General features: G+C 50.7%; 2 protein-coding genes across 2 annotated transcripts; one reads left to right on the top strand and one right to left on the bottom strand.

Moving 5' to 3' along the window:
• The first annotated feature begins 12,352 nt into the window (after nucleotides 1-12,352).
• On the top strand, nucleotides 12,353-13,296 carry LOC306804948 (C-type lectin domain family 2 member B-like). Its single transcript, XM_079312178.1, has 3 exons — nucleotides 12,353-12,510; nucleotides 12,692-12,792; nucleotides 12,883-13,296. Exons 1-3 carry the CDS (start codon nucleotides 12,367-12,369, stop codon nucleotides 12,995-12,997), a joined length of 360 nt encoding a protein of 119 aa, XP_079168304.1. The 5' UTR covers nucleotides 12,353-12,366; the 3' UTR covers nucleotides 12,998-13,296.
• Nucleotides 13,297-21,561: 8,265 nt separating this feature from the next.
• Nucleotides 21,562-23,322, bottom strand: LOC306805059 (C-type lectin domain family 2 member B-like; the record flags this gene model as incomplete). The annotated part of the gene is made up of 5 exons (XM_079312374.1): nucleotides 21,562-22,027; nucleotides 22,118-22,218; nucleotides 22,400-22,578; nucleotides 22,681-22,776; nucleotides 23,154-23,322. Coding segments are annotated over 5 exons (660 nt in total), but the record flags the coding sequence as incomplete, so codon positions are not given.
• Between the last annotated feature and the right edge of the window lie 106 nt (nucleotides 23,323-23,428).

The following is a 23,428-nucleotide window of genomic DNA, read 5'->3' on the forward strand; positions in this document are numbered from 1 at the left end:
CTGGGGTGGCCCAGCACTGGCAGTACAGCACTCACCAAGAGGGTCTCTCTAGAAGGGTTTGAGGCAGGAACCTCAAAAAAATCTCCATCAACACTCTGCAGGGCACCAAAAGCACAAAGAAGCCTCAGGTCCATCCAGAACCAGCAGAAACAGAACACCAAGCAAGCCTATGAAACCTAGTTAAAAATTTCTAGACTGTCAAAAGGAAGGAAAGTGGAATCAAGTAGAGGGGTTGTAAAATGTTTAAGTTGAGTGTGTGATGTTTAACCCAATAAATGCAGTAAAACATTCCCAGCCTTCCCAAAAAGGTCCATAAGCACCTGTAGCTCACAGCACATCTGCATTCTGGTCTCCAGTCCGTGTCCCCGTCTCTCTCCCAGTCGTCCATCACCGATGCTCCCGTGTCAGCAGAAGGACCCGCTCCCCTGGCGGCGATGGGCGAGCCCCGGAACTGATCCTGGCGGTGACAGAGCCACGTCTGGCCACAATCACCTGTCCTGCTGCGCCGAGACAGCTGTGCTGGGTTCACGTGGCCAGAAATGTGTATTCCATTACAATCCGTGGAAGCCCAGTGAAGCAGTGATTTCCTTATCTCCATAGCACATATTACCTGCTAATGGGCCATCTTTAAAACAAGGTGAGGAAATAATCTTTATCTTTTCCACAACCCATCCTCCCTCCAAGAACATATCATCTGCTAATGGCCCATTAAGTCCCACTGTATGACTCATAAAATTACATCTCCCATTAAAAGATGCTCCAGCAAGCAGGAAGAGCCAAGCCTTTCCTACCTAAATAAAAAACTGAGATTTTGAACAGCAGGTTATTGGTCTTTCAACTAGATTCCAGAGGAACACCAAACCTTTCACATTATCTGCGGACCTTCGGAGGAAAACTGCACCTTCCACAGAACCACTACTTCAGCTGAAGCACATCTGCCACTGCACTATTAAATGGGACTGCCACCAACACCGACTGACAGAGTGTCAAGTTGTATTGTGACCCTATCAGAGTTAAGATTGTCCTTTGTAATACTATATTTCTATTTTAATTTTCCTAGTAAAGAATTGTTATTCGTAATTCCGTTATCTTTGCCGGAGAGCCCCTTAATTTCAAAATTACATTAATGATTTTAAATGAAAGTGTTTATATTCTCCATTTCAAAAAGAACTTTCCGCCTTTATTACCAGATACCTCTCCTTCAGACCAAGACAACAGGTGAGCCAGAGAACTGAACTGTGGGACAGGACATGTCCGAGGACAGAGATGAGAATAAAACCATGGTTGCTCTTCTGGGCAAGCATGGCTCCCCCATCCTAAAGCACGGTCTGAAATCACTTTAACCATGTATGTCATGCATGTTGTCTCTTCTTCTATTTTTCCCCTCAGCCTCTGGGACAAGGTTGGTGTTGAGCTCTCTGCTCTGGCTACTACAGGATACGAGCAGGCAATGCTGTGCTCCCGCCCAGAGGGGGATTTTTGGGGCTCAGACAAAGCAAGAGCAGTCTCAGGCTGTATCCTCTGCGGATGCTGCTGGCCCTGCCCCGCTCTGACTCTGCCTGCCCCTTGAAGGTGGCGCTGCTGCTGCTGGAGAGCGGCCGCAGCATCACCCCCTGTGCCCAGCAGAGGAGGGGGAGCCATTCTGTCTGACGGTGCTGAGCAGCCGATCCATCACATCTGACTGCAGCTCCAGCACTGAGCAGGGGGCCCTTCCACCCGGGACCAGCAGATCCAGGTGCTGAGCCTGACCTGTTCCCTCCTGACCCTCGTGAAAACTGGGTGTGATTAAAAAAGGCTCTGAAGGAGGGGGATTTTGATATGGCAGCAAAAATCATCACTCCGGTCCGGCTTCACAGTGCCAGGGGAAAGAACCCGCAGTGGGAACCCCTCGCTTATTGGGAATTAAGGAACCACACCACAGGTTACAGAACACGGGCTGGGATCTCTCTACTTTGCTGATCTTTTATGGTCTGAATTGTCAACTCCTCTTATGACTCCTCATGATTTAAAGGGACTATTAACCCCAGCTCAGTATCTCTTTTTTGGTGCTCAGTGGAAAGGGGGTGAGAAGCTCTGCTTGTGAAATCTGTGGTGCTTGCAAAGCAGAGCGAGGGGCAGCCAGCCCCAGCCCAGCTGCCACAAGCAGCCTTGGCCAGAGTGTCCCTGATCCAAACCGGCCGCACAGGGAGCGCTGGACTGGCCCTGGCACCCTCGGGCACAGCCACGGTCCTGCACTCATCTGCTCATTTGCTTCCCACTGCAGTTTGTGGATCACTGGGACAATGTGTGCGTGACACCCCAAACATGCTGGGGACACCGATATGAGAGCAACGCCCCACACGCCCATGGACACTGAAAGGAGCAAGGACAGCCCTTGTCAGTCTCCCAGGCACAGGGGCTGAGCTCCTGCTCTCTCCCAAGCCCAATGCCCTCACACTGGGCCCTGGCTGGAGTGTCCCAGGCGCTTTCAGGCACTGGGGGAAGCAGCCTCAGCTGTCAAAGCCACCCCTGGATACAGATCAGTGTCCCAAGGCACGCCTCGACTCAGTCACACTGGTTGGATTACCAGCTGTTTGCTCTTTACTCCATAGAAAAGTTCCAGTTTTTATTGTGAAACTTTCCTTCCAGATGTTAATAATCCAAGTGTAATTATTCTTCCTTGCCAAGTTTAAGTCTATGGAAGGAGCACAAATACAGGAAACAACAGCTCACTCTTTAGAACAAACTAAACCCTTAACTTTGTAATTCTTTGTATGCAAGGATCAATCTCACATATCCACTAACCTAACCTGGTTACTTGTATAAAACTCATTATTTTAGCCTTCTGTATTTAAATCCCATTACTTTTATTTGGCCAAGTTCAAATCTATCATACATGCAGTATTTAAATACTACAGCAGTTTAATTCCTACGGTAAATTCATGTTGTTACTATCTCAATGAAGTTATTTACTTGCATGTTTAATGGTTAAGTGCTGCTAAGTTAATTTCTGTTAAGGTTAAATATCAGACTAAGCAAAGTTAAATCAAAGTGTTATTCAAATCAAGTTCTGGTCCTTTAAGTTCTGTTAAGTGCTACTAAAATCAATTCAGTAAAAGCAACTTGACATTCTCCTAGATGTACCTTCTATTATATCCAAGTCACTTTAAGTTTCAGTGAAATGAGATTTAAGTTTTGTTAAAATATGTTTGAATTGTAAGGTCCATTTCTTTCAAAATAGGGATGAGAAACGTGAAGTTTGCATGGTACTAACTTGTGTTAAAATCTGTTCCTTTAAATAAAAGATACAGTTATTTTATTGTAGAGATAAGACAGAAGTAATTAGCTCACCAGGCGTGAACTTTCCTTTTCACTTTATTTTTCCTTTGCTTTAATGTCATTTGTGCATAAAAGTCTAAAACAATATTTCCTCAAATTCTTAAGAAAGTTACTGTTGATGGGTTAATGTCCTGATTTAGGGCAAATTTGGGAGAAAACCTCCAAAGGCCCTGCCCCTACCAGGAAGGAAACCCAAGGGCTCCTCCCTGAACCGGTTCACGAAGGAATTTCCTCAGGGCAAAGTGGAAAAAAACTGTTTATTCAATAGGCAAAGCACTGCCAGCACAAATAAATGAACAATAATGAACAGAAAACCTCTCCCTGCTCTGAAGAGATGACAAATTCAGAAAGTCCCTCTCCTGTCAGTGACAGCTCAGCTCAGTCTGTTCTCAGTCCCTCCAGCACTGGAAAATGTCTCTGCCCAGGACAGGCCCTGGTGGCCACAGCTCCAAGCTCCTGGTGCTCCCCCGGGTTCCCAGTGCAGAGCAGGTCCAAATAATTCCAGGAAAAAAAACATAAAAAATTGTCCAGGGAAATTCTCTGCTTCAGTTAGTCAAAAACAAACTAAAACCACAGGAGAGCTCACACCTGCTGTCCCCCACAGTGACACAGTCCAGGAGAGGAAGCGATGAAACTCCTGTCTCTAGGTTTTGAAACAACCACCTGAGACATTCCACCACCTCTCCTTCCCCCCTCTTCACTCTCCAATCCAGCCTTAAAGGTACAAAAGTTATTTCTGGGCTAGACAGACCAATGGGGATGCAATTCACCAGCACAAAGTCACCCCAGCACAGCACTCTAAGCTTCAGTGTGGCCTTGCATTGCTGTGGAAAAGCACAGCTACCAGCTGGCTCTACAGCACGTAAAGCCTTTCTCACAGCGCTCTTGGCATCTCCTGAGGCAGCTCTGGGCAGCACAGCCTGATCCTGGCGCTTGTCATACGGTGAATCCCCAGCCAGCTGAGCAACTGGGAGCTGAGCATTGGCACTGCCAGCACAACTTTCTCTGAGCCTGCAGAGACACCTTTCCACTGCAAGTCCCACAGGAGATACTGAGGATTGGTTAAAGTCAGGGAAGCCACATTATGACAATATGCAGGAGTTAGATCACAGGAATTAAAAATACTTTATATCATGTTCTCAAAATAATGAGAAGCCAGGCCATTGTCCTTTATAGCTTGTCTGAGTTCTTTGATGTCATGATAATAGAAGGACCCCTAATGTGGATTACGTTCATTTTTACCTTATGTCAGAGACACAGCAAGAAATTGCTCGTTTGAGGAGTCAAAATTCTTATCTGGGTCAAGATTCTGTCTGATTTGTGGTACACACAACAGAGCAGTATTACTTCCGCATTTCTAATCAGTTTTAGGCAAGGCAGCATTTTCGTTTGATCTCACTGCCAGATCTACTGTTTGAACAATGATCCCGGGCTGTGTCCCAAGTCTGGCACTGTCTGGCACATGTGGTACTGCTCTGAAATTCTGCTCCTGAAATTTCTACCTGCCGAGACCTGGTCAGTCTCCCTTCTATCTGACAAGGAGGAATCAGTTTCGGATTTTTAAGAGTGACACCTTTTTATACCAAGAAGGAAGTTTATGAAACACTCATGTAATGACAAATATCCCGGCAAAGCTCTGTTCCATTTCCAGCCTCTCCAAAGAGAACTGGCCTGGCTGAGCCGGGGCAGGGGGAGCCGGGTCGGTGCTGCCGGCCTTGGCCCCGGGCCGGGGAGGGGGAGGCTGAGCCGAGTTTCCCCGGCTGGTTGGAATGCAGCCAAGGAATTCATGACCGCGTGCTGGCTGAACCCTTACAATCCTAGCCCGGCCAAGCGTGACCTTAAAAACTCTGTATCTTAAAATAACCCCCAGTTTCTGTCTGAGTGACATCACAAAACCATTCCCTGCTCTGGGAAATGGTAAATTATTAACTTATTCAGTGTGGAGATTAAACTCTGCAGATATTTTGTTCTTTCTCTTAAGTAAAAAAGAAAAGCAAGACAATGATAAGCACGAAAACAGTAGAACAACACCAAAGTCAAACAAAAACAAAAAAGAGTCAAGTCCTAAATAAGGAGAAGAGGGAAGTCACAAAATGAAATTTTTCATTTTTTCACGCTATAGAAAAAAAAATTGTTTCCCCATAACACAGAAAAATATTATGGAAAGAATATAGCTGTTGTGACTTCAAATAAGAGCAAAGGCATTGTTGCTAAAGTGAGCAGATGTTAAAACAGCTGCAGTCACCTAAGTTTAAATAGTAAGAAAACCCCTGCTGTTCTCCAGGGAAGAAGAAGAGGAATACCCTCTATTCCCAAAAATGAATAAAGCTTTTGTTTAAACTGTTATAATCCTTAAAGTGTGCCTCATAATTTAATATGGCCCTCCAAAATAATTGTAGGAAAAATACTAATCTGAAAAAAAGATTTTAACATGGTGATCAGATTTCCATTCTCCCGTGCAACCAAACACTGTGTCATCAAAGCTATAAGAAAACGGTTTCTTTTTTAAAAATCTCAAAAAAACCCCGAAAAAAATATATCTTCTCTTTTAAACAAATTAATAAACAAGCTATTTTAAAGATAGCAAACTGAGTTTGTTTTTTACGTTTTTACTGTGAAAAAACGAAGAGTGTAAAAGAAAGAAAAGCGGCCTAAAGTTTAATTTATTGCAGTTTTATTTCAATTAATCACCCTGAATATTACTACAAGGTTCAGCAGTAATAATTGTCTTTAGCCAGTGACAAACGTCCCATTTCTCATTAGACAAATCTTGTCCCATGATTTCTTTTTCCCATCAGTGGGAGCGCTGGAAGAGATACTGGGAACACTGGGAGGGAACTGGGAGCACAGGGAATGCTGTGAGGGAACTGGGAGGGCGAGTGGGAGCAGCGGGAGTGAACAAGAAGGAGCTGGGAGGGGATGAGGAGCACGGGGAAGGTGCAGCGCTCGCAGTTCCTTGGCAGTGCTCTCCCCATCGCTGCCGGTGCTTGCCAGGCAGAGGGACACTGCGAGGGGACTGGGAGGAAACTCCCAGCACTCGGCAGCGGGCAGAAGGGGAGTGGGGGACGGGACATTCCGAGAAGGAAAGGAATTTAAAATGAAGAAGAAAAACCTCTACAATTGTGTAGTTGTGTCTGAACTGGGGGAATCACCTTCACCAACTCTTTGAAGGGTCTCCACTGGAGGGTAACGCACCCTTTCCATGGCTTTTCGTTTCTAACAGTCGGTTTTCATCTTTGAATGGAAGGAGAATGCAATCAAGGAGAACCAAGGAGATGCTATTCTGGGTTTGAATCGAGGGAAAGCGTTCCATTTTACTGATCTTGGGCCTCAAAGACTGACAGACTCCAAGCACCGCAGGACGCCAACCCCCGCCAGCTTTGGGCTGTGCCTTGCGCTGCCCCCAGCCCAGGCTGCCTCTGCCTTGGGAAATATCCACAGGCATTTAAACCAAACAGAACCCAGCGGTTTTCTGCTTGTCCTTTAGCATAAGATCGCCACAACGAGCTCCTCCTCCTCTCTCGCACCACACCCGGAAGGGTTGAAAGAGCCACAGCCGATTCCCCGTCACATCCGCTAAACGGGAGCGGCAGCGAACCCGCCTGTGGGCCAGGACCGAACCGCCGCTGTCGGGCCGTGTTGGTGCCGGTCCGGGCAGGCGGTACCGGACCCGGGAGCGGCTCCAGCACAGGTACGACCCCGCTCGGTTGTGCCCCAGCCCGGGCTCGCTGCGGCCGGAGGGGCCGCGCTCAGGGGAACGGGGCGGTTCTGGCAAGTTCCTTGCGCCTAATAATTCTATTTAGCATACAAATTGGAGTGTCATAGCCCCAGGCATCATCCTTCTAGATTTGTGTTCCCCCTAGGATGGTGCTCCTTTTGTTTCAGTACAAGGTTTTATGGGAGGGAACTTGTAACATTTTATTACCTTGTTTTTATGGTTACGTAAAAGAACGTAGGCTAGATAACCTTTAGAGTATATGACCCTTTCCATCTTTTTGGTAGGGTATTATCAGCTCTTTTCTCACAGATTCAACAGTGAGTTAAGTTTAGTTCAGTAGTCATTTATTTCATTAATTGCATTAATCATTTTTTTCTGAGGTGAGTCCCATTCGCTGAATTGTTGTTTTAATTCTTCATACAAGTTAAAACTTCCCCCAGAGTTTGTCATTGTTCCCTTGAATGCTCTAGTTATATTCTTTATAATTTTTCCCTTGCAATGCTCTTGCACTCCTCCCTGATGTGAATATCCCCACACACCTTCCTTTGTGCAGCAGAGCTGTGCTTCTCCTACAGGGCAACTCTGGTGTGCCGATGGAGCCCCCCCTCCTTTTCCCAAATTGGGGACCACCCGGTAACTTTTTCCCGTGATGTTGCAGGTTTCTGAGTTGTGCTCATTGCACAGGCTGAATTGATGTGTGTGAGGAAGGCAGGGGTGGGTACCGTGCTCTGCCCTACCCAATTGCTGTAACACTTGCAACAAGCACCAGCACTGTTCCCTTTTGTCATAATCAGCACTAGGATGACTCCCATGACTATTTTCATCCCTCTGCCTCCCTCAAGGCCTACGGGGCTGCTACCAGTAGCTAAGATTTGTTTAATCTTCTCAGCAGCAGGGAGTGTGTCCTGGGGTCACCCACTTTGTCTTCTTCTTTTGGTAACATTCCTTAATTTTGTCTCAGCTTTTAGCTGTAACACTCCAGTGCCAGGTACAGCAGTCACAGCTCGGTATATGCAACCCCTGCCAGCACTCTTTGGCCAATGCCTCTGCTTTGGCTTCCTCTTTTTTTTTCCTTGTTCTATTCTCAAATAACTCCCACCAGTTATGATTATCAATTTTGATTTTTCTTTATGCTTATAGTGTATTAAGTGCATTAACAGTTTCCTTATATTAATTTCTTTTCATTGGACACATAATGCAAATGGGAAATACCCACCATAAGAATGACACCACAACTCAGTACAATATGGATAATCTTTTTGCTAATTTTCAGGCGAATTATCTTTGACACTTCTCAGCTGTAGTTTTTACACTTTCTTAGGTATTTTCCCTTCAACAATCACTAGAAATTCCCATTTACAAAGCAAAATTATTATTAAGTCACAGGTTAAGACCAGAATATGAGAACTTTCTGACTGAAACCATCCTGATCTTCTTGTTTGAAGTGGAAATATTTTTCCTCAGATCCAAAAGCTTAAGGTCAGCTGCTGGTCTTTTTATTTGTACACATAACAGTCAGGCTGCCCAAACACTGAGGCTAAAGAAATTTGAAACAGTGAATAAATACACATAAAACAAGACTAAATATGACAATTTAACAGCACTAATTGTTTAGAATTTTTACTACTGTACAAAAGCTGCTAAAGTCACTTTGTTTTAAACTAGCCATCACAGTTTATATATAGCCAGTGTTATATATGTTTATATATATGCTATGTTATGCTAATACAGCATCTCCTATATCTTATTTTCTTATACACTGCCAGGAGCAAGACACTTCAGAGACCTTTCTTAGTTTTAACTGCTGTTCCTTAAATTCTTTTTATAACAGTTTATTCTTTTCAGCCTGACTTGGGGCAGCTGCTGCTGAATTTTGCTTCAGCATTTTCTTGTTTATGGCATTAATTTGGTTTTCAGAATAAGCCACATCACTTTGATGTGCTTGCAGAGCACTAGATGCTACTGTGCTCTACACACACTGCCCTGTAAACACTAAAACATTTCAAGGAATCAGAGAATTAGAGAATGTGTCAGGTTGGAGGGAACCACAGTGGGTTATTTGGTCTTATCTCCCTGCTCAGGGAGGGTGTTCTTAGAACACACAGCACAGCACATTTATTTACTTTCATCTGTGGCGTTGCATTCACGGAAAACTCAGAGAATTATTGCAAACCTTACACAAAAGCCAGGACTGGTTTAGTTGTGAAGCTGAAAGAGGTTAAAACCTCAGGAGAGGTTAGGTTGGATATCAGGAAAACGTTTTCTACCCCGAGGGTAGCTGGACACTGAACGGGCTCCTTTGGGAATGGTCACAGCACCGAGCCCGAGAGAGTTGAAGAAATTTGCACAATTCCTTCAGCATGTGGTGGGAATGTTGGGGTGTCCTGTACAGAGACACAAGTTGGACTTAACTTTGATGTGTCCCTTCCAACTCAGCACATTCTGTATCTTGTGATTTTTATGATTTACTAAGTGCAGCACGCTCCAGGTGCTGGCTGGGCAGTGAGGACTCCAGCATTTGAGAAACTGCTGAACAGCCAGAACAGCCAGAAGGGCCAGAACAGCCAGAATAGCCAGAACAACCAGAGGAGCCAGAACAGCCAGAACAACCAGAAAGGCCAGAACAGCCAGAACGGCCAGAACAACCAGAGGAGCCAGAACAGCCAGAACGGCCAGAACAGCCAAAAACAGCCAGAATGGCCGGAACAGCCAGAACAGCCAGGGCAGCCAGAACAGCCAGCACAGCCAAAACAGCCAGAACGGCCAGAACGGCCAGAACCGGCCAGAACCAGCCAGAACGGCCAGAACCAGCCAGAACGGCCAGAACAGCCAGAACAGCCAAAACAGCCAGAACAACCAGAACAGCCAGAACAACCAGAACAGCCAGAGCAGCCAGAACAGCCAGAACGGCCAAAACCAGCCAGAACGGCCAGAACGGCCAGAACAGCCAGAACAGCCAGCACAGCCAGAACAGCCAGAACAGCCAGAACGGCCAGAACAACCAGAGGAGCTAGAACAGCCAAAACAGCCAGGGGGGGCCAGGGGGGCCAGCACAGCCAGAACAGCCAGGGGGGCCAGAACAGCCAGAACAGCCAGAACGGCCAGAACAGCCAGAACAGCCAGGGGGGCGAGCACAGCCAGGGGGGCCGGCACAGCCAGTGCCACGGCCAGAACAGCTGGCGAAAAAGCGGCGGCAGCCGGGATTTAGGCTGCGGGGGCCGCCGTAGTTCTGCCGCTGGGTCTGGGGAAACCCCGGAGCTGGGATGCTCACAGGGTAGGCAATATCTCTAGAGGGTCTCAGCCTTTTCTTGTCTCTTTCCCCTCTTTTCCCGTTCTGTCCGTGGGATTTCTGACATTTTCAAACATTTTACCCTTAGGCGTTCTGCGTTTCTTGCCACACGTGGCACACTCCCCATTTGCTGGATCACTTGTTTTTGTCTGAATTTACAAATACGTTTAAGGGCTGGCAAATTTAACCCTCTCGGTGAATATCATCCAGTTCGTTTATCCCTGCCTTTTGCCTGCTTTTTACTAGTTTCTTTAATAATTTAAACATCAGGTACCTTCCCCACAACACAGACAACTTTTCTAACAATACAATCTACCTTTTCAGAAAATAAAGTCAAAACTTAAATTAACAGTACGTATAAATTCTTTCATTCATTCACTCACTCGATTTTGGTTTTTTGTGGACCACAGGAACATTTGTGAGTCGTTTGGAATTGAAACCTATTTTTACCTCAAGGGACTGTCTTGAGGTGTTTGTGCTCCCCTTGCGTTCCGCCTGAATCCGGCCTCTCCCTTGGTCAGGGGAAGGGAACGGGGCGGTTCTGGCGAGTTCCTTGCGCCGGCTTCCCCCGTGTGCCCCTGGCCTGAGCTGGCGGAGGGAGCGGCTGCCCGCGGTCTCCTCCTTGCCGCGGATCGCTGGCGACGAGCCGGTGCCGCAGCAGCGATGGCTCATCCCGGTGGCTCTCGCTAGCCCGGAGGTGGCTGCTCCGTGCCCGGCACAGTTTGGGCCGTGGCGCCCCGGGCTCGGCGCCGCTGCTCAGGCGGGAGGTGTCCCTGCCCGGCTCAGGGCTGGCTCGGCATGAACTTGAACGTGCCTCAGAGCCCAAAGCACTGCAGGCGCCGAGTGGAGGCACAAAGCGCCGCATCCTGCTGAGTGCCTGGATGTACCTGGAGCTCCCGCAGGCTGCGCTTGTCTCCGCAGGTGCTGCCGCAGCGTCCGAACAGCGGGGACAGCGCGGGACTGAGCTGGCAGCGCCTTCCTGAGCATTGGTGTCCCGCCGGGATCAGCCGGGACCTCTCATCATGTCCCTTTCAATGGGCCATCCCCGTGGGTGTGCAGCTGTTCCCGAGGCCGATCTGCGAAAAGCTTTTTTGGCACTCCTAATGTGCCAAAGGGAGCAAGGCGTTGTTTTTTGCGAGCCGTATAATTCGGGCTGTGAGCTGCAGCAGAGTGAACTGTGCGACATCCATGGGCTTGTGCAGGAGCACCTGCATCTCCAGGAGGGAGCAGGAGCCATGCTAACACACTTGCCAGGGGCACAAGAAGCCACTTCTCATAAGCAGGGGGACGACACTTGTGAGCGTGCAGTAAGTGAAGACGTGGAGAGTGGTATCTGCAGCAGCGATGGCAGCGTGACACAGCCCCTGGGTCCCCAGGGCACATCAGCAACCGGCCATGGGCACAGAAGCATCCTCAGAAGATTGCCGGGTGAGTGCAGGGCCACGCCTGTGGCCTCGAGGGAGGGCCAGTGTCAGCTGGCAAGGACAGGGCTGGCAGGTGTGTGGCTGTTTCCCGATGTGTGGAAGAGGCCTCGTGCTGCGCTCGGCCCCAGCAGTGGCCGCAAGCGGCAGCCGCAGCTGCCCCCAAGGCTGTGCAGCTCTCCTGCTGCAGCCTGTCCCCAGCCCGGTGTCCCTGGCTGTCCCCACAGCTGTGTCCCTGCCTGTGTGCAGCCTCTTGGCTCTCTGGCTGCAGCTGAGGGAGGAGCAGACAGGCTGAGAGCTCCCTCCTGTGCTCCCCGCCCATTGGGGGAGCAGCTTCGAGGGCCGGCTGTGCTTCTGGCAGCCAGCAGCTCTTTCCTGCTCCAGGCCAGTGGTTCAGCTGCCATCCCGTGCACATCTTGGTGCTGATCCTGCTCCTGTTGCTGCTGCTGGCGTTGGCGGTGGCCTTGGCTGTGCAGTCAGGTAAGGGAGGGGCAGCAGGCTGGGCCCAGCCCCTCGGGGCAGAGCGGGGTCCCTGCTCCCTGCACAGGGCAATCCTCACACCTTCTCCTCTTGCCCCTGCAGCACACACAGGCTTCCAGATTCCACCTTCAACTTCACTGATGCTTCTGGGCTGTCCACGTGGCTGGGTTGGATACAATGGAGACTGCTACTACTTCTCAAGGGATAAAGGCACCTGGGATGAGGCTGAGGAGCGGTGCTCGGAGCTCGGGGCCTCCCTGGCCATTGTCAAGGATGAGGCAATGGTGAGTGAGGGGCTGCGGGCGCTGTGGGGTGGCTGAGGGGAGCCTGGGGGTGCTGGTGGGCCGGGCTGGGTGCTGGTGGGGCTGGGGCTGCAGCCCTGTGCCGGGGCCTTGCAGGGAAGGAGCCCCGGGGCCGTGTCCCCCCGAGGGGCCGGGGCAGCTGCCACTGCTCTCTCCTTGGCAGGATTTGCTCTTCCGCCTCCGCGGGAACGGCGATTACTGGGTGGGGCTGCGCAGATGGGGCGAGCACCTGCAGTGGGGGGACGGCAGCAGCTTCAGCTCCGGGTGAGTGCCGGGGAGCCGGGCAGGGCATGGGGGGACAGGGGCACAACGTGTTCCCCTGCGAACCAGCGCTGCCTCTGCTCCTCCCTGCAGGGTTCCTGTCCTGGGCAATTCCGAGTGTGTGTGCCTGGCTGAGGAGAAATTCAGGAGTGGGAGCTGCTCGAATCGGCAGCCGTATCTCTGCAGCAAGGCCCGAGCTCCCCTGTAACAGGGGCTGGAGAAAGGAGCTTCTCCACACTGGGCAGTCCCAGCTTCCCCTCTCAGCCCGGCACAGGGCTGTCCTTTCTCAGCTGCACCCTGTGCCTTGCACTTGCTCTCAGGGTCACCTCAGTGCCTGTTCATCCCCACTGCCAGCGCTGGGCTGGCTGTTCAAAGGAAAAGTCTCCGCAACCCATCCTGCCAGCCATGCTAGCTGGAGTGCATGGATTGCCCTCATTGCACAACAAGCTCGAACAGGAAATTCAGATTTGCCTGGGCTCTTGGAAATCATCACCAAGTGGCCTGAAAGGTGAGACTTTTAAACTGTCCTTGCAACAGGTAAACAACTTAATGAGGAGTGCTGAGGACGAGTCCCATTTTTGGCATCAGGCACCTGAGTGTGAAGAATAATCTCTCTGTCTTCTCCCTGTCTGTCTGTTGCCAAGGATCTGACTGGTCTGCTGTGGGAGCAATCCTGGGCTGAAGCAAGAGAAGGATCTATCTCCGTGAGGGAGAAACAGTAACATGCCCTGATTGTAATTCCCATTCCTCTGTGCCACCGTGTGGGGTGGAGAGAGGGAACTGGGAATAAGATGAAGCCCCAGAAGCAGACAATAGTGTGGGCGAGGCGTGTTATAAGAATTTTCATACATTTCGTACCCTTGCTCTGATTTGCTTGATAATAAATTAAACTTATTTCCCCTTTCCAGGCCTGTCATACACATGATGGGTGACAGATCTCTCGCTCTCTTTATCGAGTCCCTCGAGCCTTTCCTGATGTGTTCTGTTCCCCGCCCAGGGTGAGCAGGAGAGGGACAGAGCGGTTTTGCTGGCACCGGGCACCTGGCCAGGCCCAGCCCAGCCCAATCATCCCTGCAATAATTCACTCCTATCCCACCATTACCCGCTGCCACGGCGGCTCTGGATTCACGGGCAGGTGCCTGGAGTGAGAGGAGGCAGCTGGTGCCAGGGGGTGAAATGTCTTTGCTGGGAGCTGGCAGGGAGAGGAGGAGGAGAAAGTGGAGCAGAGTAAAGGGGAGAGAAAGAGGGACAAGGCTGGAGCGGTGGGAAGGGGCGGGGATGGGCACGGGGCAGGCGGGCATTTTGCTTTGCAGCTCTGAGGGAGGAAATGGAGAACTGTCAAATGCATCCAGGGTACGAGGGGAGAAACAGCAGGTGCTGGATATCGCCGCCCATTGGGGTTCATTGTGTGCCTGAGCTGCCAAGGCCGGCAGGCTCCGAGCAGCGCCGGACGCCGCCAGCGCTGCGCTGTGTCTTGCCCTGGCCCTGCCCTGGCTCAGCCCGCCTGGCCAGAGCCCCTTGTCACTGACAGAGCTGCACCGAGGCACAGCTGGGGAGCTGCTGCAGCTGCATCAGGAGAAGAAAACAAACAGAATCAAAAGCTGCACTGCCGGGTCTCCTCTGCCCGCTGTCACTAATGCAGCCGGGCCGAGCCACCGTGGGAGCGGCGGTGCTGGTTAAAAAGAGTCCCGGGAAAGGCTGGGAAATGGGAAGGGAATAAAATTCAGAGAATGGTATAAAATAGTCTAATAATACTGCACCAGCAGTGGCTGCTGCCAAAGTGTCACCCAAAAGAGCTGCACCAAGGGACTGTCAGGGCAGTGGAGGTGCTGAAAGAGCAGCAGGAAAGGCTGGGAGGAGTGACAGGAATAGAACAGAGAGAGACTGGTGTGAAATGTTCTCCAAGTGCTGCTCCAGCAGTGGCCGCTGTGAAACGACTGAAAGAGCTGCAGCAAGAGACCAGGGGGTGGCAGTGCTGGTTAAAAAGAGAGGCCTGGGAAGGGCTGGGGGAAGTGTGAAGGGAATAAAATAGAGAGAATGGTATAAGATAAAATAATCAAAGAACCAGACCAGGAGCGGCCACTTAATGCTGTCATTGAAAGAGGGGCACAGAGGGACAGCTGGGCTTCCAACCTGGAAATGGTGACTTGTCTTTTCCAATCTAAATAACCACCAGTGGTATTTTGAAGGGCAGCAGGTACACTCAGAGATGTTCAGAATCATTACAGTGGGAAAAACTAGGGCTGGACTTAGCTGTGACAAACATGAGAAAGATCACAGGAGCAGAAATACAAATTTCCCAGCTCCCTCCCTGGGAGAGCAGGATCACTTAGGGATAGAAGCAAATTCCCACATATGATAGTTCAATATGGCTGCTGTGAGTGTGCAGCATGGAGGACAGCTGGATTAAAACAGAATATATCCCAAAACTGTAACTACTTGGCCTTGTAACTGCAGGTGAGGTTAATAACCCTCACCAAGTCAAAAAAGGGAAATTTGCTCTGAACTAATTTAGATTGCCATCCCTGCAGCCATTGGCTATCAGTGCTCCTTTTCCTCACCAAACCACAAAGACTTGACTGGAAATCTCTCCTTTTCTGCTTCCTAGCTGTGCCAGTGCTGCAGTGCCCTGGGTGATTTCTCTGAAGGAACTGAGCTTTCCCTTGGCAGCAGCTTTGCTCTTCACTCCCCAGCCTCGTAGCCTTGTGCATTCCCATCTGGGAGCGTTGGCCTGCTGAAGGAGAGGCTCTATTGCCAGCAGAGATCCACAGCTGACAGGAGTAACACAGCATGGGATGTTCTCCTGCCTGCACTAATTAATCCCTTTGCTGCTCAGCTGCAGCTGGAGCCCAGAGCCCTGGCAGTGGTTAAGGACACACTTTGCCATGGCATGGCCCAGCCAGGCTGATTGCTGGGCTGGCAGCACAGCGGGCACACATTCCTGCACCTGCCCCTTCTTCCCATCCCGTGTCCAGAAGCTGTTCCCGTGTGCTCCTGGGAGAATCCACACCCAGCTGTGTGTGGGATTTGGAGGGGCTCTCTTGGGGGAATGTGGGGGTGCCCTGTGGGATTGGGGTGTGGGGCCTGAGGTGTGTGTGGGTGTCTCTGGGATTTCCATTTTTTCCCCTCACATTCCCTATCCTTTTTCTGCTCATGTTTCACACCCTTTTCTCCTCTCCTTTCTAGTGCTTTCCTTTTTCTTCAACACCACGTTTTTACTATTATGTCTTCTCCATTTTTTCACTCTTCCCAACCTTTTCCCACTATCTTTTCTCCCCATATTTTGGCCCTATTTCTTCCCTGCTTTTTTTTTCCCCTGACATTCCCCCACTTATTTTTGCTTTCTTTCCCCCCCTAATTTCTTAATTTATTTTCCTTTTTCTCTTCGACCTTTTTTTATGCAAACTTTTTTTCCTGCCCTGTTTTCCTGCCCATTGTTGCTGTCTTTTCTCTACCCTGCACTCGACTTTACCTCCCACCTTTTTCTTTTGCTGCCTGGAGTATTGACCATCCAGGTGGCCTTTGCCAAGTTCATTTCCCAATCCTTGAATGTCCCTCCACCAAGTGCCTTCAGGGCAGTCCCAAGTGCTCTGTTGCACTCTTCAACTTTCCCTGCAGCTGGTGCAGGATAAGGGATATGATACATCCATTCAATGCCATGTTCTCTGGCCCAGGTGTTTCTGAGGAGAGATTGAATGGATTCAGGCTGTGGGAGAGGCTGATGTAAAATTGAACAGTAACATTGAATACAGAAAGGGGCCAGGGAGGAGCCCAACAGGTTCAGCTCTTGGGGTTCCTCTGGTGCATGCAGCAAAATCCTTGTCCCCCATCCCAGGAATGCACTGGGTTGGGTTTTTTACCTGCAGAGGGATGGTCTCTTGGTGTCAGTGGAATTCCCACCAGGCACGTGGCTGGAGGGTCACTGAGGTCACCCATGGCCAGGCACAGATTGTCCTGCTGTAGAGTTTGTTGCAGGGTCACCACACATTTAGTTTGGGCTGAGGGAGGATCCATCTGAATGCCGCTGTCAGGAGCAGGAGCATCCAAAGCTGAGCGGTGTTGGCTGGAGGCAGCAGCATCATTGGGTTCAGGGGCTCATGGAGGGAGGGGCTGGACATGGGTTACTCTGTTGGGATCAAAGAATACTTAAAATCCAGAGGTGTGAAGTAGTAATGTGCAAGTGGATCTTAAAGGGTACAGGGATGGGATAAGAAACATTGTTCTTAGGGCAGAGGGTAACAGGGAGGGTGTGTGACTGTAGGAGACAGGGTGAGGGGAGAGGCAGAGTAGAGCAGAGTCCTGGTTTGAAAAGACAAGTGTGTGCTGGGGAAAGGCAGGGCCTTCTCTTAAAATTGGGCTGATACATCCCTCTCTCTGAATTAGTACAATATTGGAATTAGGGGCTCTCAGGCACAAATATTGAAATAGGAATAACAGTTCTTTAATATATATTTTTTATATATAAAAATATATAACAAGAGAAACGAAACACCAACAACTGTGAAATGAAGCACAAACAGGAGAGGAACCCAGTAACAATTCTTTTGGTTGTGGGCACTTTCCCCTGAGGTGCAGTTACTGTCACAGCTGGCAGTGAGTGCCAGCAGCTCCCGGGGGCAGGGGCAGATGTGGTGATCCCTGGTGGCTGCAGGGATGCTGGGGGTGATGGTGGCTGTGTCCTGGATGGGAAGGGTGGAGGAGAGACTCTGCTCATGGATCCTCAGAGTGCTGGGCCCGCTGCTCCAACAGGATGGTTGGAGATGGCAGCTGAAGCAGGAGAGTGTCCTGGCAGGGTGCAGGGCCCAGCACCAGAAGAGGCAGCCCCTGGCACTGGGATGGTGGGGCGAGGTTATCCAGTGGCCTTCCTCCTCCCAGAGCCAAAAATGAGTGAGTCCAGCAACTCCCAACAGAAACTCCAAAAAAAGAAACAGGCAGTCTCCTCATCCCCCTGTCATTAGACATCAGTGCTCCTTAGCAGGTCAATGGGGAAAAATTCCACAGACAGAAAGGAAAGGAATAAAACCAACCCCCAATATTATCCACCCTGATTTTTTTTCCCCATACCAATATTCTACATCAAGTTAAAATCCTTAAATTATATACATACATGCAATTACAGATACAGGCACAGTGTCATAGGTGGTTCACCCCAAAACAAGGTCTCCTTGAGGTATGCATTGTGTCTCTCTATCCTTTTGCATCACTCACCAGGTGCAACCTGGTCCCTGAGTGAGGACAACCCCACGGACAGGATTGTCTTGGCTGGAGGCAGAATTCACCCAAACACTTTTTCCTAACATACCTCCCATGTCTACCACTGGAACCTGATCTCCAGCTGGTGTTCCCAAGGGCTCAGATTGGGCAGGGCCTGCTCTGTTAGTGGAACCTCAGGTGTTCACTAACCACGTGGCCTTTGGTAGATTGATCTCCCAGTTCTTGAAAGTGCCCCCACCCAGTGCCCTCAAGGTGGTTTCAAGGAGACCATTGCACCGTTCGACTTTCCCAGCTGCTGGTGCACCTGTTATAAACACTGGTCTAAATTAAGAAATACACAAAAACAGTGAGCGTGTGAAAGAAATGTGTGAATGAACAGCAAAATATACAGAAATAACTGGACAGCAAAACAAAGCAAGTAAATACAGTTTTTGGTTGGTGTACACACACACCAGGCCCAGATTTGTACAGACATGTCCACTGGGGTCTGAACCTTGTTCAGTGTTACAACACAATGCAGATGGGTGTACAGATAGCCCAGGAAAGGGCTTTAATTGCTTAATGTCCTCTCCCTTCACAGCAGCTATTCCAAAAGCCCACCCTGAGTCCCTTTGGCTCTCTGTAATAGCCATTCCAGGGGAATCTATGCCTAGAATACATGGAGCCTCTGGGCCAGTCACCATTGGATGTTTCTGCCACTCTCTCCCAGTCAGGATCACCTCAGCCTCCAGCAGAGTCATTTCCTGCAATTCCCCCATCACCTCGGCACTGCAAACAAGTTCTGTCCCCACATGTCCCTGTGTCACTGGCTGACACTGTGCACCAGTATCAGCTAAGGCCTCATATTTCTGTGGCTCTGATGTGTCAGGCCAGTGGATCCACACTGTCCAAAAGACCCAGTTTTATTGTGCCATTCCTGGCTAGAGGCAGGGCCCCTCTAGCCCTGGTTATCATTTCTTTCCTGGCCATACATTGTTGCTGCAGGCAGTGTGATGGTGAAATGCTGCAACCTTTAGAAAGCTTCTCAGGTGGCAAAGAGTCACTTCAGTTACACATGGTAACTCACGGGGAAGAAAACACATGCTCTGGATAACTCTGACAATGAACAAAGGAGAGGCAAGAAGGGTTTGTTGTATGGAGTTCTGCAGGTCAGGTTAATTCCAAGCACAAGCAAAGGGTGCAGGGTCAAAGACTGGAATCAATCCAGGGTCCAGGTTTAAATATGGGGAACAAGGGGAACAGAGCAGAGCATCAGGGCCAAAGGGTTGAGGGCTCAAGGGTGGTGTGAGCTCAGGGCTAAGGGTGAGAACCAGCGGGGTAAATGGGGGAGGGACATTGTGGGAAAATGATGACAATGGAAAAGCAAGAAAGGGAGAACATTTAGGGAATATAAATATAAGGGGAAAAGAGGTGGGGAGAAAAGTGGTCCAACATGGGAAATGGAACTGGGGTGTATTAATATAAAACTTTAAAGAACTGTGAGGAGGAAGTTGTCCTTCTCCATGGCCTTAGTGTCATCTCACAACTGAGGGAAGAGAGAGACTTGGGTTTTCCTCCAGGGCATAAAAATTTCAGCCACTCGGGCAGGCTCCAGGGCTCTGACAGAGCAGAAAAGTCAGATCCTTTGCAGCAGATAGATGGACATACATAGAGACCATTTTTTACAGTCAGGTGTGTGACTGGGAGCCCCAGGCTGGGGCACAACCGCCCGTGGGTCTCACCTGTGCTGAAGGAGCCTCCAAGCTCCAGGTGGCACCGCATGGAAGGGCTGCAGGTGCTGCCGGCGTCACCGTGTGACAGGAACGGGCCCCAGGCCAGCGTCACTCTGCCAGTGGCTGCGAGGAGAGGGAGAGGGAGCGGGGGGGAAGCGGCAAAGAAGAGGGAGGGGGAGAGGGGGACGTGGACAATTCGGTCACACCTGTCCCATAAAAACACAGTAAGAAACAGTACCAGGCACTGGAGAAGCAGGTGAGGAACAGCAGCCCCGGGGGAGCTTCTGGGGGCTCTGGCCAGGCGGGCTGAGCCAGGGCAGGGCCAGGGCAAGACACAGCGCAGCGCTGGCGGCGTCCGGCGCTGCTCGGAGCCTGCCGGCCTTGGCAGCTCAGGCACACAATGAACCCCAATTGGCGGCGATATCCAGCACCTGCTGTTTCTCCCCTCGTACCCTGGATGCATTTGACAGTTCTCCATTTCCTCCCTCAGAGCTGCAAAGCAAAATGCCCGCCTGCCCCGTGCCCATCCCCGCCCCTTCCCACCGCTCCAGCCTTGTCCCTCTTTCTCTCCCCTTTACTCTGCTCCACTTTCTCCTCCTCCTCTCCCTGCCAGCTCGCAGCAAAGACATTTCACCCCCTGGCACCAGCTGCCTCCTCTCACTCCAGGCACCTGCCCGTGAATCCAGAGCCGCCGTGGCAGCGGGTAATGGTGGGATAGGAGTGAATTATTGCAGGGATGATTGGGCTGGGCTGGGCCTGGCCAGGTGCCCGGTGCCAGCAAAACCGCTCTGTCCCTCTCCTGCTCACCCTGGGTGGGGAACAGAACACATCAGGAAAGGCTCGATGTGTCAGGATTTTTGTCAGTTTGGATCATCCAAAGAGCTCAACAGTTGTTAGCTGCTATAAAGTTGTTTATTGTAAAGGCACAGCAGGCTCAAATGGCACAGAGTCCCAATTGTTCAAGTTTTTGCTAAAAGCTTTCAGCATAGAGTCCCAAACAGAAGTAAAGACCCCATTAGAAGCAGGAGCAGTTCTGTGGTGCAAGGCCCCAGGAGGGCTGAAGTTGCAGCCACAGCTCCTGTCTTCTGCTGGGTGATGATGATGGGGGTGAGGAGAAAGAAGAGAGGGGGGGGAGAGAGAGAGTCTCTCCCCAATGCATTGATTCATATTTAGAAATTATGCAGTGAGTTAAACGCATCAATCTGAAACAATTCTTTTAAAACTATCAGTGTTACAGTTTTTTAATAGAATTTTATACATATAATCTCCATATACAACTTATCTGTTATAATTGAAAAATGTAATCATTATTTTTACTCTATTTTTATTATGTCTAAAATATGTTTTTTGAGTCTCACTGAGACTTGCTTTTGAGACATATTTTTGTTTCTGAGCTCTCATTAAAATTTGTTTTTAACACTAAATTCTAAGGCTTATATTTCTTTAGGAACTTAAAATATATCTAGTAAAAAATAATAACATAAACAATAATAACATAAACAAACATACTTACTTAAAATTTACATCTCCATTTCATGTATGAGTGGCTTAATATGCATTAATCTATCTAATGGTTTTAATTCAATCTCTGAGCTCTGATCTATCTCTGAACATTTCAGACAGGCCTCTGCTTCATACACCCCAAAGAGGGATGAGGGTTACAGTAACATGGTGTGATTGCTTCTCCCACAGGAAGAGAAATCTTTGTCCAGATCCAGCATGGTTTTTCTCCCACACCAGAATAGTGTGACCCTTTGCAACAGACAAACAGATAGACAGACAGACAGAGAGGCAGACAGACAATACTTCACACTCAGGTGCCTGTAACCAAAAGTGGGATTCCTCCTCAGAACATGCCAGCTGTTCTTCTTCTTCAAAGGACAGATCAAAAGTCTCACCTTCAGGCCACTTGCTGATGATTTCCAAGAGTCCAGGGCCATTTGCATTTCCCTTTCGAGCTTGTTGTGCAAAGAGGGCAATCCATGCACTCCAGCTAGCATGGCTGGCAGGATGGGTTGCAGAGACTTTTCCTTTGAACAGCCAGCCCAGCGCTGGCAGTGGGGATGAACAGGCACTGAGGTGACCCTGAGAGCAAGTGCAAGGCACAGGGTGCAGCTGAGAAAGGACAGCCCCGTGCCGGGCTGAGAGGGGAAGCTGGGACTGCCCAGTGTGGAGAAGCTCCTTTCTCCAGCCCCTGTTACAGGGGAGCTCGGGCCTTGCTGCAGAGATACGGCTGCGGATTCGAGCAGCTCTCACTCCTGAATTTCTCCTCAGCCAGGCACACACACTCGGAATTGCCCAGGACAGGAACCCTGCAGGGAGGAGCAGAGGCAGCGCTGGTTCGCAGGGGAACACGTTGTGCCCCTGTCCCCCCATGCCCTGCCCGGCTCCCCGGCACTCACCCGGAGCTGAAGCTGCTGCCGTCCCCCCACTGCAGGTGCTCGCCCCATCTGCGCAGCCCCACCCAGTAATCGCCGTTCCCGCGGAGGCGGAAGAGCAAATCCTGCCAAGGAGAGAGCAGTGGCAGCTGCCCCGGCCCCTCGGGGGGACACGGCCCCGGGGCTCCTTCCCTGCAAGGCCCCGGCACAGGGCTGCAGCCCCAGCCCCACCAGCACCCAGCCCGGCCCACCAGCACCCCCAGGCTCCCCTCAGCCACCCCACAGCGCCCGCAGCCCCTCACTCACCATTGCCTCATCCTTGACAATGGCCAGGGAGGCCCCGAGCTCGGAGCACCGCTCCTGAGCCTCATCCCAGGTGCCTTTATCCCTTGAGAAGTAGTAGCAGTCTCCATTGTATCCAACCCAGCCAGAGGGACAGCCCAAAAGCATCAGTGAAGTTGAAGGTGGATCTGGAACCTGTGGTGCTGCAGGGGCAAGAGGAGAAGGTGTGAGGATTGCCCTGTGCAGGGAGCAGGGACCCCGCTCTGCCCCGAGGGGCTGGGCCCAGCCTGCTGCCCCTCCCTTACCTGACTGCACAGCCAAGGCCACCGCCAACGCCAGCAGCAGCAACAGGAGCAGGATCAGCACCAAGATGTGCACGGGATGGCAGCTGAACCACTGGCCTGGAGCAGGAAAGAGCTGCTGGCTGCCAGAAGCACAGCCGGCCCTCGAAGCTGCTCCCCCAATGGGCGGGGAGCACAGGAGGGAGCTCTCAGCCTGTCTGCTCCTTCCTCAGCTGCAGCCAGAGAGCCAAGAGGCTGCACACAGGCAGGGACACAGCTGTGGGGACAGCCAGGGACACCGGGCTGGGGACAGGCTGCAGCAGGAGAGCTGCACAGCCTTGGGGGCAGCTGCGGCTGCCGCTTGCGGCCACTGCTGGGGCCGAGCGCAGCACGAGGCCTCTTCCACACATCGGGAAACAGCCACACACCTGCCAGCCCTGTCCTTGCCAGCTGACACTGGCCCTCCCTAGAGGCCACAGGCGTGGCCCTGCACTCACCCGGCAATCTTCTGAGGATGCTTCTGTGCCCATGGCCGGTTGCTGATGTGCCCTGGGGAGCCAGGGGCTCTGTCACTCTGCCATCCCTGCTGCGGATTCCATTCTCCACATTTTCACCTTCTGCACGCTCACAAGTGGCATCGCTCCGCTTATGACAAGCGACTTCTTGTGTCTTAAGCAAGTTTGTGAGCCTATCTGATCGCCCTTCCAGGATATACAAGAGCTCCTTCAGACGCCGATGAATAGAGCAGAATTCACTCTGCTCCAGCTCACAG

The sequence above is a fragment of the Erithacus rubecula genome (genome assembly GCF_903797595.1).
Source record: "Erithacus rubecula genome assembly, chromosome: 9".
NCBI classification, from domain to species: Eukaryota; Metazoa; Chordata; class Aves; order Passeriformes; family Muscicapidae; genus Erithacus; species Erithacus rubecula.

Excerpts from the sequence above, each read along its gene's own strand:
- LOC306804948 (XM_079312178.1), top strand. The coding sequence starts at position 12,367 with ATGCTTCTGGGCTGTCCACGTGGCTGGGTTGGATACAATGGAGACTGC. Across the intron at positions 12,511-12,691 it reads TTGTCAAGGATGAGGCAATG|GATTTGCTCTTCCGCCTCCG; the intron begins GTGAGTGAGGGG and ends TCTCCTTGGCAG. Across the intron at positions 12,793-12,882 it reads GGCAGCAGCTTCAGCTCCGG|GGTTCCTGTCCTGGGCAATT; the intron begins GTGAGTGCCGGG and ends TCCTCCCTGCAG.